This window comes from Mesocricetus auratus, unplaced genomic scaffold (genome assembly GCF_017639785.1).
Source record: "Mesocricetus auratus isolate SY011 unplaced genomic scaffold, BCM_Maur_2.0 Super-Scaffold_100041, whole genome shotgun sequence".
Lineage (NCBI taxonomy): Eukaryota > Metazoa > Chordata > Mammalia > Rodentia > Cricetidae > Mesocricetus > Mesocricetus auratus.
The window spans coordinates 8660767-8676494 of NW_024429218.1; the positions used below are offsets into that span (position 1 = coordinate 8660767).

A 15728-nucleotide genomic window follows, 5' to 3' on the forward strand; every position below is an offset into this window, starting at 1 on the left:
ACAGCTTCTGAACCTTTGATATTTCTTTGTGAAAAGATATAGCTCAATGTGAAATTAATATTTGCTTGAACAGTGGATGGACTCCGGGAGAAAGACACAATGCTTCCTTGAATCATTCCCTAGGACAGCCTATGTGTGCAAAGAAAGGGACTGTCCTCTTGTAGTGCAAGTGATGGCCAAGAGCTCCACAAACAGGGCTTTCTCAAAAATCTCGGGACAGGGTTTCACAGCGATCTCTTCTTTCTTTCATCAAAGAAGTTTGCAAGGTTACAAGACTTGCTTGTAAATGTTTGCAGGACAACTCCCTTTGCCTATATAAAACCCTAATCAGGACTCCAAGACCAGTTCTACGCCCAGGGCAGGGCTCATTGCTTTCCTTTTGCTTCTCTCTCTCCCTCTCCCAACAATTCATTTTCAGAGGTAAAGTACATGGAGGGAAGGAGAGACCAATTCTTTACTTTGTAAATTGTCATTTCAAAGGGGGTATTTTAACCAAATTACCCATTGCCAGTGTATTATGTCATTAGTGGTCCAGTGGCAGATGGAGCTAACCAGGACTTTCCCTCTCCCCTAAGCCAGCTTATTTATGATGCTCTTTCAGCAACTCTAGTAACATGTGCAAAAACACAGGAATAGCACAATTTGAAAATCTTAAGAAAATTTAGTGGGACCATGGTTTCAGACAGTAGATATAAAATTCAAAGATTTCCCACCTTGATTCTAAAATCCATTTATCTAGCTTCCTTTCAATTCTGTATTCCCAAGACCTCAGACAATGCAACCTCAGATCAAAGACCATCAATTTATTTTAATAGATATGTGCAAATTCTAGCAGCTTTGTTATATACACTTGAGGAATTTTAATTAAATCATTGAAGTCTCAAAAGTCTGAAGATATTAAAAAACTGAAGTGATAAGGTAGCTAACCCCAGTAAATTTCTCTACTCTTTGCTTAGCTTGCAGGACTGGTATGTGGTTTTATCATCAAATTGCATACAAGTCTACATGATCCCTACTTCCTACAGCAGCTTCACACAGTGGGCTTGATAGTACAGTATGAAGGACTACTAAGTACCTATAGTAAGTATTTCATGGGTTCGTATTAAGATCTTATTGCAGGTCAGGGTGATAACCTATAAGGTTTTTCAAATAAGATAAAAAATAAAAAGCAAACCTTTTCTATGCCACGTATTACAGAAATGATGTAGCTTCTAACTTTGGTACTCATTCACCCTTAGGATTTCCTTGGGATTCATATTGCATTTTGAGAATGGACTTGTGGGTTTTTGCACAGTGGACTTGAGCAGACACCTGGATATTTTGTTTGTTTGTTTATGTCTTTTTTAAAGAGAGACTTATTGACAACATGGTTTCATTGACTGGATTTTAAAAACACAATAGTCTCATGTCTGTAGCTGGGCTTTTCAATACAGGAGCTCCATGTGTTTGTGGAGTGCTTGAAATTCAACTAGTCTAAATCAATGTGTCCTAGACATGAACATCAGATTTCAAAGACTAGCAAAGCTAGCATTTTGTATCAACTATTGCTTTACATTTGTATCTAGTGTTTTTATATATTTGGGTTGTATACAATTATTAAAATGAATGTTGCTTTGTTTCATTTTTTCTTGTGAAGAAATGAAGATCAGAAAATCGGCAGATATATATGTGTGTGTGTGTGTGTGTGTGTGTGTGTGTGTGTGTGTGTAGCCTGCATCCTATTTCTATTGGATTATGCTAATATTGAATGTTTATTATGTTTCCAGGCAGTATTTTTCTGAGTTTGAAGAGAAAATTAGAATTAGGTAATTGATAATCATGAAACGATCAGTAAAGCTCTCTCTAACCTAAAATATCAAATGAGAGGCCTCTCAATAAAAAGATGTCTAAATGATGCTTTGCTATACCTCCCAATAAAGTTGAACACTCTTCTTCCCTTCAAGGGAGCATTGGCTTTTGAATCCATTCCTTTTTCACTGCTGGAAGCCTTCATAGCCGATCAGGGAAAGTATGCTGAATGGACTCACTGCATTCAGGAACTCATTCATAAATTAGAGAAAATTCCAGCAGGGAGGCACAGGAGGGAGCAACATTTTATTTTAATAGTCTATTTGTAATGAGGTGGTACGTTTCTCCCTGTGCAGGTGATGAAATCGGAATGCTAGAGGACATGGCCGTTGGCATTTCAGATTTGCGGAAAGTAGCATTTAAAATAACTGAAGCCAAGTCTAGTGATGACCTACCTGTTCTCACAGGAAGGCGGTGAGTGGTACCCCTGCTCAAAGCCCAAAGGAAGTCACCCTCATGGTATTTTGTAGGCAAATTTCCTTGGATAATTCAGGTTCTGCTTGGGATCTGTCTTCTGCTTTCTTCTTCTTCTTCTTCTTCTTCTTCTTCTTCTTCTTCTTCTTCTTCTTCTTCTTCTTCTTCTTCTTCTTCTTCTTCTCCATCTTCTTGTGAGAAAAAAATGCAGATGGGGTAATCCAAGGAGATCTTGAAAATCTCCTAGAAGTCTCATGAGTGTTTGTAAAATGGTTACGAGGTTAAACACGATAATGTAGCTTAAATATAAGAAATTTGCAGCAATGGTGGCATCCAAAGACTATGCTTCTTCGTTAGTGTCTGGTCCATAGCTCTGGGTGTTTTTACTTTTGCGGGAATTGCTCAGCTAATAGCCTCATAATTCTTGAGATGACTTTAAATTAAATTCAGTTAAATGCAGCAACATGTAAGGAAGGATATATTCTTATGTCGGGTACATACTCCACCATTTTTCTTAATTATTTTTGACAATTCACTTTCAGATTGTGAGCTTTCCGAGAACGGTTTTAAATAAATATCTTCTAAGGTCAGAATATGACAGGCAAAGTTCCAGAAACAATAAAAAAATGATGGCATGTAAAAGAGACTTTTAATAGAAGAATTATACCACATAATAAGTTATTGTAATCAGAAGTCACCCAGATTTAATTGATCTGGTGCTAGCACATATAAGTATTACATGAGTGACTTCAATTCTGAAAGAGTGTCAGGTCACACCATAAACATGTGTTAGAGAAAGATGGATCAAAGACAAAGAAAACATACAGTAATTACTTGGAATTGTGTGTTAAATGTGTATACAAAATAGCCCATGTCCTCATGTGTAGTTGAAAGAAAGTTCTGGCACATAAGCATAAAGAAAATGGATCCCTACGAAAGTAGATGTCTCATCTGAATATTAATGAATCCTTTGCTGTTTATTGGAGGAAGTAAGTGAATAAAAAATTTTTCACAAACCACCTGGAAAACAGCACAGCTCTGTACATTATTCTGATGTTTATTGCCAAATAAGACAAAGTGATAGCTTCTCTCACAATTCATGGAGAAGTTTACCAGACCATTTGAGCAAATGAGGAAAAGGATGCCCAGGCTGAGGACATTCCTCCAGCTGCATTGATGTTCAGAACTTGTCGATTTAAGTGCAGAATTCCCAGAAGGACACATCCTCTCCTCCAAGAGCCACCTCAACAGCTGTCTGTTAGGGAGGAGGCTTGGTTACTAGAATTAATTGTACACCAAGCTCTAAGACCTTGGTTTGATCCTCAGCCAGGAAAAACTGGGCCTGGGTTCCATCACCAGCACTGTGTGTGGTGTGTGTGTGTGTGTGTGTGTTACTTTTTCGTGGCTATGATAAAATATCCCTAGAAAGGCCATTTCTGTGGAAAAGGAAAGAGAAGGCTTAATTTGTCTTATAGTTCCAGAAAGGAGACTGTACGCCATGACGGGAGGAATGCCTGGTTGTCCGGAAGCAGACTGACAACATTCAATCTGCACATAGGTCACAGGTGGCTCACAGAGACAACTGTGAGACACAGTGTAGCGTAGCATGCTTGAGCCTAGCTCCTTCAGCATGGCTTCCTAAGGGTCCCATAACCTCACAGGCAGAACTACCAGCTGGGGACCAGGAGCTTAAATACATGTAGGGACATTTCTCCCTGAAAAACTCTCTCTCTCTCTCTCTCTCTCTCTCTCTCTCTCTCTCTCTCTCTCTCTCTCTCTCTCTCTCTCTCTCTCTCTCTCACACACACACACACACACCTTTATGTTTTATTTTAAATTAGGAACAAGCTTGCTTCACATGTCAATCCCCTTGTCCCCCATCCCCACCAATGCCCCAACCTCCCACCCTATCCCCCTCTCTGTGCCCCAGGGAGGGTGAGGGTCTCCATGAGGGATCTCCAAAATTTGTCATATCATCCTGGGCAGGGTCTAGGCTATCCCTCATGTGTCCAGGCTGAGAGAGCATCTCTCCATGTGGAATGGGCTCCCCAAGTCCATTTGTACGGCAGGGATAAATACTGATCTACTACCTGAGGCCCCACAGATTGTGAGGCCTCCTCACTGACACCCAGGTTCAGGGGGTCGGGATCAGTTCCATGCTGGTCTCTCAGTCATCAGTCTGGGGTCCATGAGCTCCCCCTTGTTCAGGTCAGCTGTTTCGGTGGGTTTCTCCAGCCTGGTCTTGGCCATTTTGCTTATCACTCCTCCCTCTCTGCAACTGGATTCCAGGAGTTCAGCTCAGTGTTTAGCTGTGGGTGTCTGCTTCTGCTTCCATCAGTTACTTGATGAAGGCTCTATGATGGCATTTAAGGTAGCCTTTCCACTATTGCTTAGATTGCCAGTTAATGTCATCCTTGTAGATCTCTGGAAATCTCACTAGTCCTTTAAAAGATAGCACCATGAAAATGTGAAAACAAGCCACAAACTGAGAGAAAACATGTAAAAATCATATGAATTTTAAAAGACTTGTTCCCAAAATATATTAAGACATTTCATATCTCAGTTGTAACTTAAAATATGATTTAAGGAAAAATAGAGTACCTTAATTTGTTATTCAGCACCAAGTCTTTTTTTTTTTTTTGGTTTTTAGGAGACAGGGTTTCTCTGTATTGTTTCGGAGGCTATCGGTCCAGCCCGGCCTCGAACTCACAGAGATCTGCCTGCCTCTGCCTCCTGAGTGCTGGGATTAAAGGCATGCGCCACCACTGCCCGGCTCAGCACCAAGTCTTAAGCCCTGAAATTGTATACATACATGCAACCCTGTATAGATTCAGCACATTGCATGTGTATATTTTTCATATATATCAATAATAATCAAGAAAAAAGAGGCCATGAATTTGAGGAGTAACATGGATGTGAGGACTTTAGGGAGAAAAACGAAGAAGGGAAGTAAGAAATGATACAATTGTACTTTAATTAGGAAATTTAAAAGGAAATAACTAAAGCATTTTTAAATCAAATGTAAACTTACACCATAATTCTTAATTATATACCGAAAAGGAAATGAAGCATTTACCAACCCAGAAACTTTTACCTAAATATTCACCATAAGACTATTTTTTCTTTGTTTATTACTTTAATTTTAAATAGCTTGTTTCACATGGCAATCCCAGTTCCCTCTCCCTCCCCTCCTCCCGCACACCCAACCATCCCCCCCAGCCTCCCACCCAATCCCCACTTCCTTCCACATAGGGGATATCTAGAGTCTGTTGTTTCACTCAGGGAAGGGTCCAGGCACGCCCTTAAGAGTCCAGGCTGAGAAAGCATCTCTCTTTGTGTTATGCACACACAATGTCCGTTTGTATGCCAGGGATGAACACTGATCCACTGCTCAGGGCCCCATAGGTTGCCCAGGCCTCCTCACTGACTCTCACACTCAGGGTTCTGAATCAGTCCCATGGTGGCCTCCCAGCTGTCGGTCTGGGGTCCAAGAGCTCTCCCCTGTTCCTATCAGCTGTCTCTGCTGGTTTTGCCAGCCCTTTCTTTGCCAATTTGCTCTTCGCTCCTCTTTCTCTGTCGCTGGGTTCCTTGGGTTCAGTTCAGTGTTTAACTGTGGGTGTTTGCATCTGCTTCCATCAGTCACTGGATGAAGGCTCCCGAATGGTTATAGACATCAAGTTCATTATCAGGAATGGGCATTTAAGGTGGTCTCTCCACTATTGCTTAGCTTGCCAATTAGTGTTATCCCTTTAGATCACTAGAGGTCACTCTGGTGCCTGATCTGTCTTCTAACCTATGATTCCCTCTATTTCCCCTGTTCTACCTCCCAATCAGTCTTCCTGTTCCCCCATGACCTAATCTCTCTTCCTCTTCTCTCCCTCTCTTCTTCCCAGTTCCCACTCCCCCCCCCACCCCTCGCCTTGTTATGCGTGATCTCTTTGTCCACTCATGAATGCAAGGAAAAAATGTGACATGATGTACGAATATACTAAAATGTGACTTACTAATATACATTACCAACACTTTGTGCAATATGGATGACATTTAAATATGAACTGACTCATTCATGTCTTAATATCCTTGAAAGAGTTGAAATAAACATCAATCTATTAGAAATGATCCAAGAGAAAGTAAACAGAGAAAATTAGGTGCTGCTAATATTCCTGACTGCAGGAGTCATGGTGCTTTCAGTTTTCTCAGCCATCACAAGGAAACAACAAATGTGAACCTATAGCCGACTTCTTTGGGCCACTAACCAGCTACTACGTAAAAACACAGACTTATTATTAATTATGAATGGTCAGCCATAGCTTAGGCTTGTCTCTAGCCTGTTTCTATTAATCTATGTGCTACTCCAAGGCATCTATGTACTGTCCATCCTGCTTTCTTGCTTTCCTGTTTCCTCCGTTTCTGGCTGGCTGCCCCCTAGTGGACTTGCTGGCTTCCCTTTTCTCTCTGTCTACTGGCCCTTCCTATCTGTCTTTTGCCTAGCTATTGGCTGTTCTGCTTTTAATTAAACCAATTGGGAACCTTAGGCAGGCAAGGTGAAACAGCAGCACATCTCTACATAGTTTAAAAAAAATGAAGCATAAACATTGCAACATATCTTTATGAAGTTATTCTTCAACACAAACAAATACAACACATCTTTACATAGTTAGACAAATACTGTATTCCACAACATAAAACTATGCTCAGTAGTGTTTAACAAAATGTTTTACTGGAGAATGTAGAAGGATTGCCTAAATTAGACTCACTCTTTGTCCTATTCTTTTTCCAATGTATGCATTGTGATCCTGCCTTCTCCATATACTTCTGGAAGTACATGGCTTTTTCAAGTTCCTAGGATAAACCCTTTACACTCGAGTCTTACCCGCTTCAGATAACAAGTGCAACATGTGTAAGGAGCTGAGCAATTTTAAAGCTACTAGATTTTCAACACTGAGTAGTTAGGACCACTTTTAGTGGAATTTTCCAATAAAAAGGTTTCTGTTTTCTGCAAATTTTTCAAAAGAATCACAAATGCCAAAGGTTACATATTGAATTATTTAAACAATTTTACTTCCAAAAGCCAAAGACAGTGTTGGATTCTAACCTGTTTTTCTCCAAATAAGCCACAAACAATGGCAAGAACCATTTCTTCCCTGTCTTTTGCTGTCTGTAGTGAACACTATGTGGTAGAGGTCAAGCTTCCAGCTACAGTATTTGAGTCACTCCCTCTGCAGATTAAAGAAGGCCAGTTGCTTCATGTGTATCCCGTTCTGTTTAATGTTGGAATCAACGAGCAGCAGACTCTTGCTGAGAGGTAAGCCTCATGAGAAGGATGGTGTTCAGTGCTTCTTTGAAATGCCCTATTTCTGCTTAAAGCATATAGACATACATATGTGTTGCATTTTGCTTTCAGCTAAAACTCTAGATAGTTACTTCTTGTAACAAGGATTTGTGCCCCCAATTAAATTTGAATGTGTCAAAAACTTGAGAAACATATTTGACAGCAAGGGCAAAATGTGAACATGTCCTATGAGTGTGACCTACAGAGCAGTCTCAGACTCAAATTTGTAGCTTTTTAAAGAGCGTGTTAAGATATTCAAGGATCAGTTAGCCTCTAGACTAGACTAGATTTTATCACCTATATGGTTGTAACTGTACAATGTGTCACTTGATTTTGAAAACATTCTCCTTTCCTCTATCTCCCTTGTAAGTTAAAAATGTGTCTTTTAGTTACCTAGAAACCTCGTAAGAATGATAGGATTTGAGAAACAGACAAAATTACAGAATAGGGTGAAACGCTGAATAAAGGAGGACAGTCAGTTTGCTTGGCACTCTGAGGTCAACATGCTATTGGTCCACCCCCCCTGTTATTTTTTGATTTTAAATTTTGGCCTCTCCTAGCAACTCTTACATGTGATATATATTGCATAAATCCTATAATTTAATATACATCCAAAATAATAATAAATCCTATAACATTTTATTTAATATACGTCCAAAATAATAAATATATTATTTTATATGACCATTCTTAGTTAATAAATGCTAATTGTATAGACCAGCTTTGACTTGTATAAAGATAGAATACTAGACAGTTTAAATATTAAAATTAATTCTTTACAGTTAAGAGGCTGGGAAATCCATGAACCAGTTCCAGAGCATTTTTTTTTGCTTACAGCTCTTTTTCTATATGCTCACATTACCTCTACTTTACACATGTAGGAGAAGGGCAGTGATCTTTGATATCACATATCAAAAGGACACTAATCCTGTGGAGTCAGAATCCACCCTCATATCATCATTTATCTCAATTATTTCCTTGGAGGCCACACCAATAAACACAGACACACCGAAGGATGCAGATTCCACACACGAGTTTGTGAGAACATAAAACCTTAGTCCAACAATCCCCCAGATGCTTATGATATCTGGCCTAGTCAGAAAACCCTAAGGAAACACTCCTGTGTGTTTCTGGATACTGTATTCCTGTTCTTCAGGTATAATTTTGATATAAATGCAGAGTATGGGTTCCTCCAGGTACTCCTTTGCCATAAGGAGAAATGACTATCGTCCTTTAGAGGAAGTATGTCAGTAAATATAACATAAATTTTGTATCATGAAATAATAAAAAATGCTGAATACACAAACCTAGTTAAGAAAGAATTTGATTCTTTCTTGTAGGGAGGTGGTTCTCACCCTGCGGGTAGTAATCCCTCTGGGGTCACATATCAGATATTCACACTAAGATTCATAACAGTAGCAAAATTACAGATATGAAGTAGCAACAAAATAATATTTCAAGGTCACCGCAACAAAGGGAACTGTACTGAAGTTGAGAACCACTCTTGTAGGGAAAGTTGCTTTTCACTGGCTTTGAAGGTGGGATAGGAATTCAAGCTGACATGGAAGGTAAGACAGAATACTCAGAGGAAGACAACATGGGGAAAGTCTTATAAGCATTATAATGCTTAGATAAGGGAGAATGGTGTAACTGCTTCTCATAAATGCCTTCTCAAGCATTATGTAGAGTTAAGATGCTACAATAGATGGGGCTGGATTTGGTTTTTATGGTGAGATGAGAAACATTAAGTTTTGTGACCTGATATGATGAAATATGCACTACATTAACTTATCTAACATTTAACATACTGCACAGTGGGCTGTCTGATACACAGATGATATTAATGAACGTTGCTGGTTGAAATAATGTCCTAGAAAAAATGTTAAATTATAAGTGGAAGGGAAAAGAGGGGCTGGAGTCATATCACTAAAATGTCTGCAAAGGACTATGAGAGGAATTACATCTTGTATAACAGTAGTTATAAAAGTAGAAATTTGAAAACTGTGTTGGGTAATGGATTTACCAGGAGAAAGAGGGAATCTAACTTACATTTCAAATCTGAATTTGTGGTAGAAACTGCAAGCAGGTTTAGAAATAATCAATAGAAGAAAAATGATTTCAGTTTGTGGTTTAGAACAAATAGTAAATCTATACTGAGACTTCAGTTGACACTGAAGAAAAACTATATGTTTGTAGATTTGGGTGGAGAAAAATATCTGTCTATATTTATATCTATCTATGACACTGAGACACAGACAAAGAGAAGACAGACGCAGTGGAATACAGGAACAAGCTTTGTGATGGAGGAGGATGAGGAGCTCTGGTACACAGCTGTTAGATTTCACAGTCCCACACTGACTGTGTTCAGGGTGAAGTCCTCTCCAGGAGACTTCAGGGATATTTACTTATGCACCCAGTAGTCGGCAGACAGCAAGATGGCTTCCAGGCATGGTATCCCAGATCTCTGTGCAAGCATGAACAGGAGATATTGAATGGATAGACAGATGGAATGCAGCCTTGCAGAAGAGGCACTGAGTGGGTTAGAAAAAAAAAAGATCACTATGTTACTTTTTTGGTGCCTTTTTATATCCCATGACTTCCTTCTTCATTTTGGGGGGGGGTTCTTTCTTTCCTTTTTTATTTTTGGGTTTTGTTTATTTGTTTTTGCTTTCCTATTTTCAGGTTTGGTGATGTTTCTTTGCAAGAAAGTATCAATCAAGAAAATTTTGAACTTGTTCAAGAATATTATTCAATATTTATGGAAAAGATGCCTCCTGACTGTAAGTATATGAGTTGTAGAAAGCATTATCATTCGTTTATTAACAGTCCTAAGGGGAGGCTGAAGACAAGCATTGTAACCAAAGCAGCATGGGGTGGAGAGTGAGAGGGATTTTAAGACTTTGTGAAGAAAAGGACTGATTGCCAAAGGGGAGTGCACAAAGCCTGCTTCCTTGCTTTGGTTCCTGTTGTCAATGTGCCTGATGCTCATGCTGGAACTCTAAATGTAGTCCCAGTAGAAAATGCCAAGATTTAGAAATATGGTAGTTAGAATTAGAAATCTCAACTGAGAATACATTATTTTCATATAAATTTTTAACGCTTAAATATCTTGCTCATTTTATTTTAATCTTTTGACATATGAGATATGGTTCATGAATATAAAGAGGAAGACAGGTAGAATACATGTTCTCCAGTATAATGATAATTTTTATAAATTAAGGGACAAATTTATTGTTTTATGTGAAAATTTTAGACATTGAAGCTGATAGACATTTTAAATTTTGAAAATGTTTTCTGTTATTCATCTCTGTTGCTCTTTCTTCCACATGAGGTCTTGAGTATTTGAATTTATGGACTGACCATCTATTTCTAGCATAATTCTATTCAGATATGTGTACTGACAGGAAACTAAGTTTAACAAGTGTGAAATATTAAATTTTCACCAAAAGCCACAATCAAGGTCTAGTTGTCATCAAACTACAAGCACATTGTTCATTGGTCTGGGTCTGATACATGGGCTGTCTTTAGTAGTAGAATATTGAGGCCTTTTCAGAACACAATGACTATTGTTTCATCACATTACAACGATCCATGGATACACGTGCAGACCCTACGGATGGTTGAATTCATGGTTGGAGATCCCAAGAGTGGGAAAGATGACTATGTAGCCAACTGTCTTAACTTGAAAAATGATTATGTAAGTTTAAATGTATTGGACTTATTATTCATTGAAAGTATGATAGCTTTTTAATTTTTTTATTCTTTGAAGTTAAGATATGGTTATATTATTTGTGTCTTCTCTCTCTTTCCATTAGACCTTTTCATATACTTCCTTACTCTCAAATTCATGGCCTCTATTTCTTTAATTGTTCTTAAATATATAGACACAAACACATATATTCATATATATTACATTATTACATATATTCTATATGCCTTAATATATATAATATATGATTGTTGTTAAATATACACCCACAAACGTACACATTCTTACATATCATCTTACTGCATATACTATATATACCTTAATTTATAGTATATAAAATATATATAGTTATATATATTAAATTAACCTGATCATTCTGTACAAGGTTGCTTGTAAATTTGTGGTTTTGAAGCTGACCACTTGGTATTAGATAACCATCTTGGGGCCTCTTTCCTAGTGAAGACTCAACATTCCTCAATTGCCTGAAATTCTTTATTAGAGACTGAGGCAGCATGTGTATTGGTGTCCTTGTTCAGGTCTTGTTTAGGCAGCCATGCTAAAGAGATATATGGGTGTAGTTTCTCTGATATTTCTTGAAGACTGAATCTCAGATCAGACTTCCTGTCCCTTTGTCCCCTCTTCCCCTATGATCCTTTTGGTAAAGAAGTTGTGTTGTGCAGGTATAACTTGGGGCTGATTATCCAAGTCAGTTGTTCTCTCTATTTTGATCAGTTGTAGTTTTCTATAATGGTCTCTGTCTGCAGCAAGGCGTCACATCTTTGATGAGGGGTGAGACTTACCTGTGGAAGTCATGGATCTTCAAGGAGAACCTACAACTGCCACTTTACAAAACCCAAGAAAATTTCTACCTACATCCTCAATATTAAGCCTTATAACCACAGATTGAACCAATTTAAATTGACCCCATTTCATCTGATGGGTTAAATCTTAGTATATTTTATTTTCCCTACTTTGATTCCTCTATTTTGAGACAAAACTATCAGATTTTCAGCAGGATGGAGTGGTGTTATCATCATAGTTACACTCTGAAACAAAAATGCAGCACAATTCTTTGTAATTAAAGGAACATATATGGGTTTTACCTCCGGTGGTGATGTCACAACCCAAAGCAGAGCTTGGGTGGCATTCCTTTCCAAAAGGCGACCAAAGAGCTGTGTTAGGAGTATGGACAGGGGCTAAAGAATTTGCTACAATGGCAAGAACTACCATTCTGATAGGAATGACCATTCTGAGTCATCTCTTTAACCCACAAAATCTATTATTATTTTTGTAGCAACCCTCAGGAGTTTATATTGAAGGACAAATAATTTATCAAATCCAATACTTGCTTTTATTAATGCATTATGCATATGTTGCCTGCGAAATCCATAACCCTGTGTTTTAAATGACTTCTAAGTGAAATGCTTGGATTCTGTGTTTTCTAAGTAAAAATTACTTCTTCTCCGAGGATGTCATTAATCTCAATGGATATCCTCTGCTTTTGTCACATCAAGGCTGTGATGGATCTTCCCCAGGCCTAGTTTTCATTTAGTATTAGACAGTTTCTACTTTTCTTTTACTCATAAAGGAAAATTTGGGAGCAAATATAATCTTCCCCAAGTATTCACTTATTCCTAGTAGATCCAGTGGACAGTCTCAATTCAGTATTCTATGAAATACTGTTTTCCTTCAGTAGCTGCTCTGAATGTTACTGAGCATTTACCCTTTAGGTGTTAATAAGTAAGAGTATGGTGTATAATTAAAGTGGCCTTGTTAGCCTTGGCCATGTCTTTCTGAGATGCTCAGTCCAGTCTAGGGAATTAATCAGCTAATCTGTTTAGAAATATCCATGTTATTGAAATAACTGTTTATTTAAGTTTATGTAGAATCCTATAATCTCATCTTACCTCAACTGAAAAAAAGGCCATTATTGGAAGGCTTAGTGGGCAGGGAGGGGGCTCTCCACAGTGAGCAGTCATTCTCCAGGCGGTTGTTGCTGAACGTTGGACTGAAGCAGCTAATATGTACCAGAAATAAAGACCAGGTACCCAGGGCATTGATAAATGTCTACAGGGGGTTGTTGTGGGTTCCTCCTTCTTGTTTCTTTGTGCAGTGTTGCAGTTTTCAGATGTTTGTGCTTTCTGTCCTGACACCAAGGCCACTGTAAGCCTTCAGGAGCTGTTTCCCCTCAGGCCCTTCCTCTGATAGTCTCCTGTACTTTTGATCAGCTGGGGCATTTCCAGCGGGCAGGGTTAGCGCTATGCTCAGTCGCAGGGCTTGTTGCTGTCCCTGTCCTGCCTCCCTAAAGCATTAAAGCTTAACTTTTGCATTCAGGATAAAGTCAAAGAAAGAGCTTTTTTCTAATACACTAGCACATATAGCTTCATGTTTCAAAGTCACCCTAATGATGAATATGTATTCAAGAGCTTAGAAGGGACAAGAGAAGTGTTCTCCTGTCCTTAAAGGATGAAGGACTGACTGCTTACTTATGGCATCCAAAGTGACAGCTCTTTTTCTAATAATAATTTTCAAGCATCTTTCTTTTACCCAAAAATGCAGTGAATGGTATTAACGCCCATGTCTGCTAGGAATTCACCACAGATGGACTTCCTTCTTCAAACAATAAGGGTGGCTGTGCAGCATTGAGAGCTAAGACACTTTTGTTTTAGCTGTTCTAAACTCATTAAAACATTTCACATCCTTGTCATATATAGTATTTCATCCCTTATAGCAATAAAAATTGCATATAATATACTTTGTTGTAGAAAATCTCAGTTTTGCAACAAGAATAAGTATAATATTGTCATATATTTCATCATACATATGCAATTTTGCTGGAATTCTCACATTCAATTTAGCAGACATTGTCAGAAATGATATTATTTATAATACTCTGTGTCAATCACCAGAGAGGATGAAGATGAGTAAGTCTGTGCCTGAGTAGCTTGCAGTCTAATGAGTCAATGTAATCAAGGGATAATCTACATTACCTCCAAACCACTTTTCAGAAGAAAGTGGTTTTGGAGTGATGGATTTTTCCTGAATAATTTAGCGCTATGGTTTTGCTGTTGTTGCTTAACGTTCTCCAGTGTGGTTTCTGACACCTGTGGCTATGCATGGTTATTGCATTCAGTTTTGCACTTAGAAAAATGAAGCATCCTACATAACCCCCCTTGACAAAAATGAGGAAATAAAATAGGAATCTAATGTTTTATATGGAATTAATTTTATGTAAATTACATGAATATTGTTCTATACAGTCTCCATACTGGAGACACAGCCTGCCAAGATGGGGGAAGTTACTTGGAGTGGAGTCAAATAAGAAAGTTACAGAATTGTCATCCAGGGGAGATGAACAGGGACAGCAAGTGCACTTGTTAATAATGGGGATTAAGAAGAAGCAATTAGACTTGGGGTGTCAATGGCAAAATTTCTTGGAATACTTTTTAATAAAATGTATAAAAGTCCATCATAGGCTTTTAAGGTGAGGATCCATATAGCCCATGTAGACAGAGTAAGAGGTACACAGAGTATGAGGCACACCCTCCAGAAGCTCAGCAATGCACACACACTAAGAGAAAATGCAGGCTCAAAGCCATAGGAATAGTGAAGGCTGCAGGTTCATTTTTTGTTACCTCTCAGTTGTCAAGATGGCAGGTGTCTTAGTGTTTCTACTGCTGTGAAGAGACACCATGACCACAGCAACTCTAATAAAGGAAAAAATTTAATTAGGGTGCCTTACTTATAATTTCAGAGGTCCAGTCCACTGTTATCATGACGGACACTATGGTGGTCTTCAGACTGATGAGGTGCTGGAGTAGCTGAGAGTCCTGCATCTTGCAGGCAGCAGGAAGTAGACTGGCACACTGCATGCTGTCCTGTGCATAGGAAACCCCAAAGCCCGCCCCCACAGTGACATTACACTTCCTCCAACAAAGCCACAACTGCTAGTAGTATCACTCCCTATGAGACTATGGGGGCCAATCACATTCCAACTAGCCCAACAGGTGTGAACCTGCATAAAGATAGATGGAAAGTTCAGTGTGGTAGATACAGTCTAAGGACATGGTCTTCCTAAGGGGTTGTAGCAAAGGGGACGATGGGACTCTTGCCACCACCAGAAAGCCAAAGTAAAGCCCATAGAGTTATTGGAAGTCTCCATCTCCCGATGAGGCAAACTAAATGATCCCTAAGGGGAAGAAAAACAACAGTCTGGCTTCAAGAAATAGGAACCTGCCATATCTGTGTGAAGTCTTTGAAACTGCTGGTATGAAGACTATCAGAATTAGGCCAGTTATAGGTTGCTAAGCATTATATTCTGCATGCCAGTGATGTTGTAAGGGACCATAGTGTTTAGGAGTTGTTCCTCACACCTATCGGGTTCCTACTGTTCTCCAGGGGCTTTAGAAGAAGAAATATCAGAAA

The 15728-nt window shown here is 38.8% G+C and overlaps 1 protein-coding gene across 6 annotated transcripts in view; it reads left to right on the top strand.

Moving 5' to 3' along the window:
- Nucleotides 1-15728, top strand: part of Inpp4b (inositol polyphosphate-4-phosphatase type II B) — a 748592-nt gene that overhangs the window by 656296 nt on the left and 76568 nt on the right. For all 6 annotated transcript variants that reach the window (XM_040734799.1, XM_040734801.1, XM_040734796.1 and 3 more), the window contains 4 exons: nucleotides 957-1080; nucleotides 2145-2262; nucleotides 7427-7567; nucleotides 10277-10374. In XM_040734799.1, coding sequence (XP_040590733.1) covers nucleotides 957-1080; nucleotides 2145-2262; nucleotides 7427-7567; nucleotides 10277-10374 — 481 coding nt within the window. The remainder of the gene's footprint in view (nucleotides 1-956; nucleotides 1081-2144; nucleotides 2263-7426; nucleotides 7568-10276; nucleotides 10375-15728) is intronic.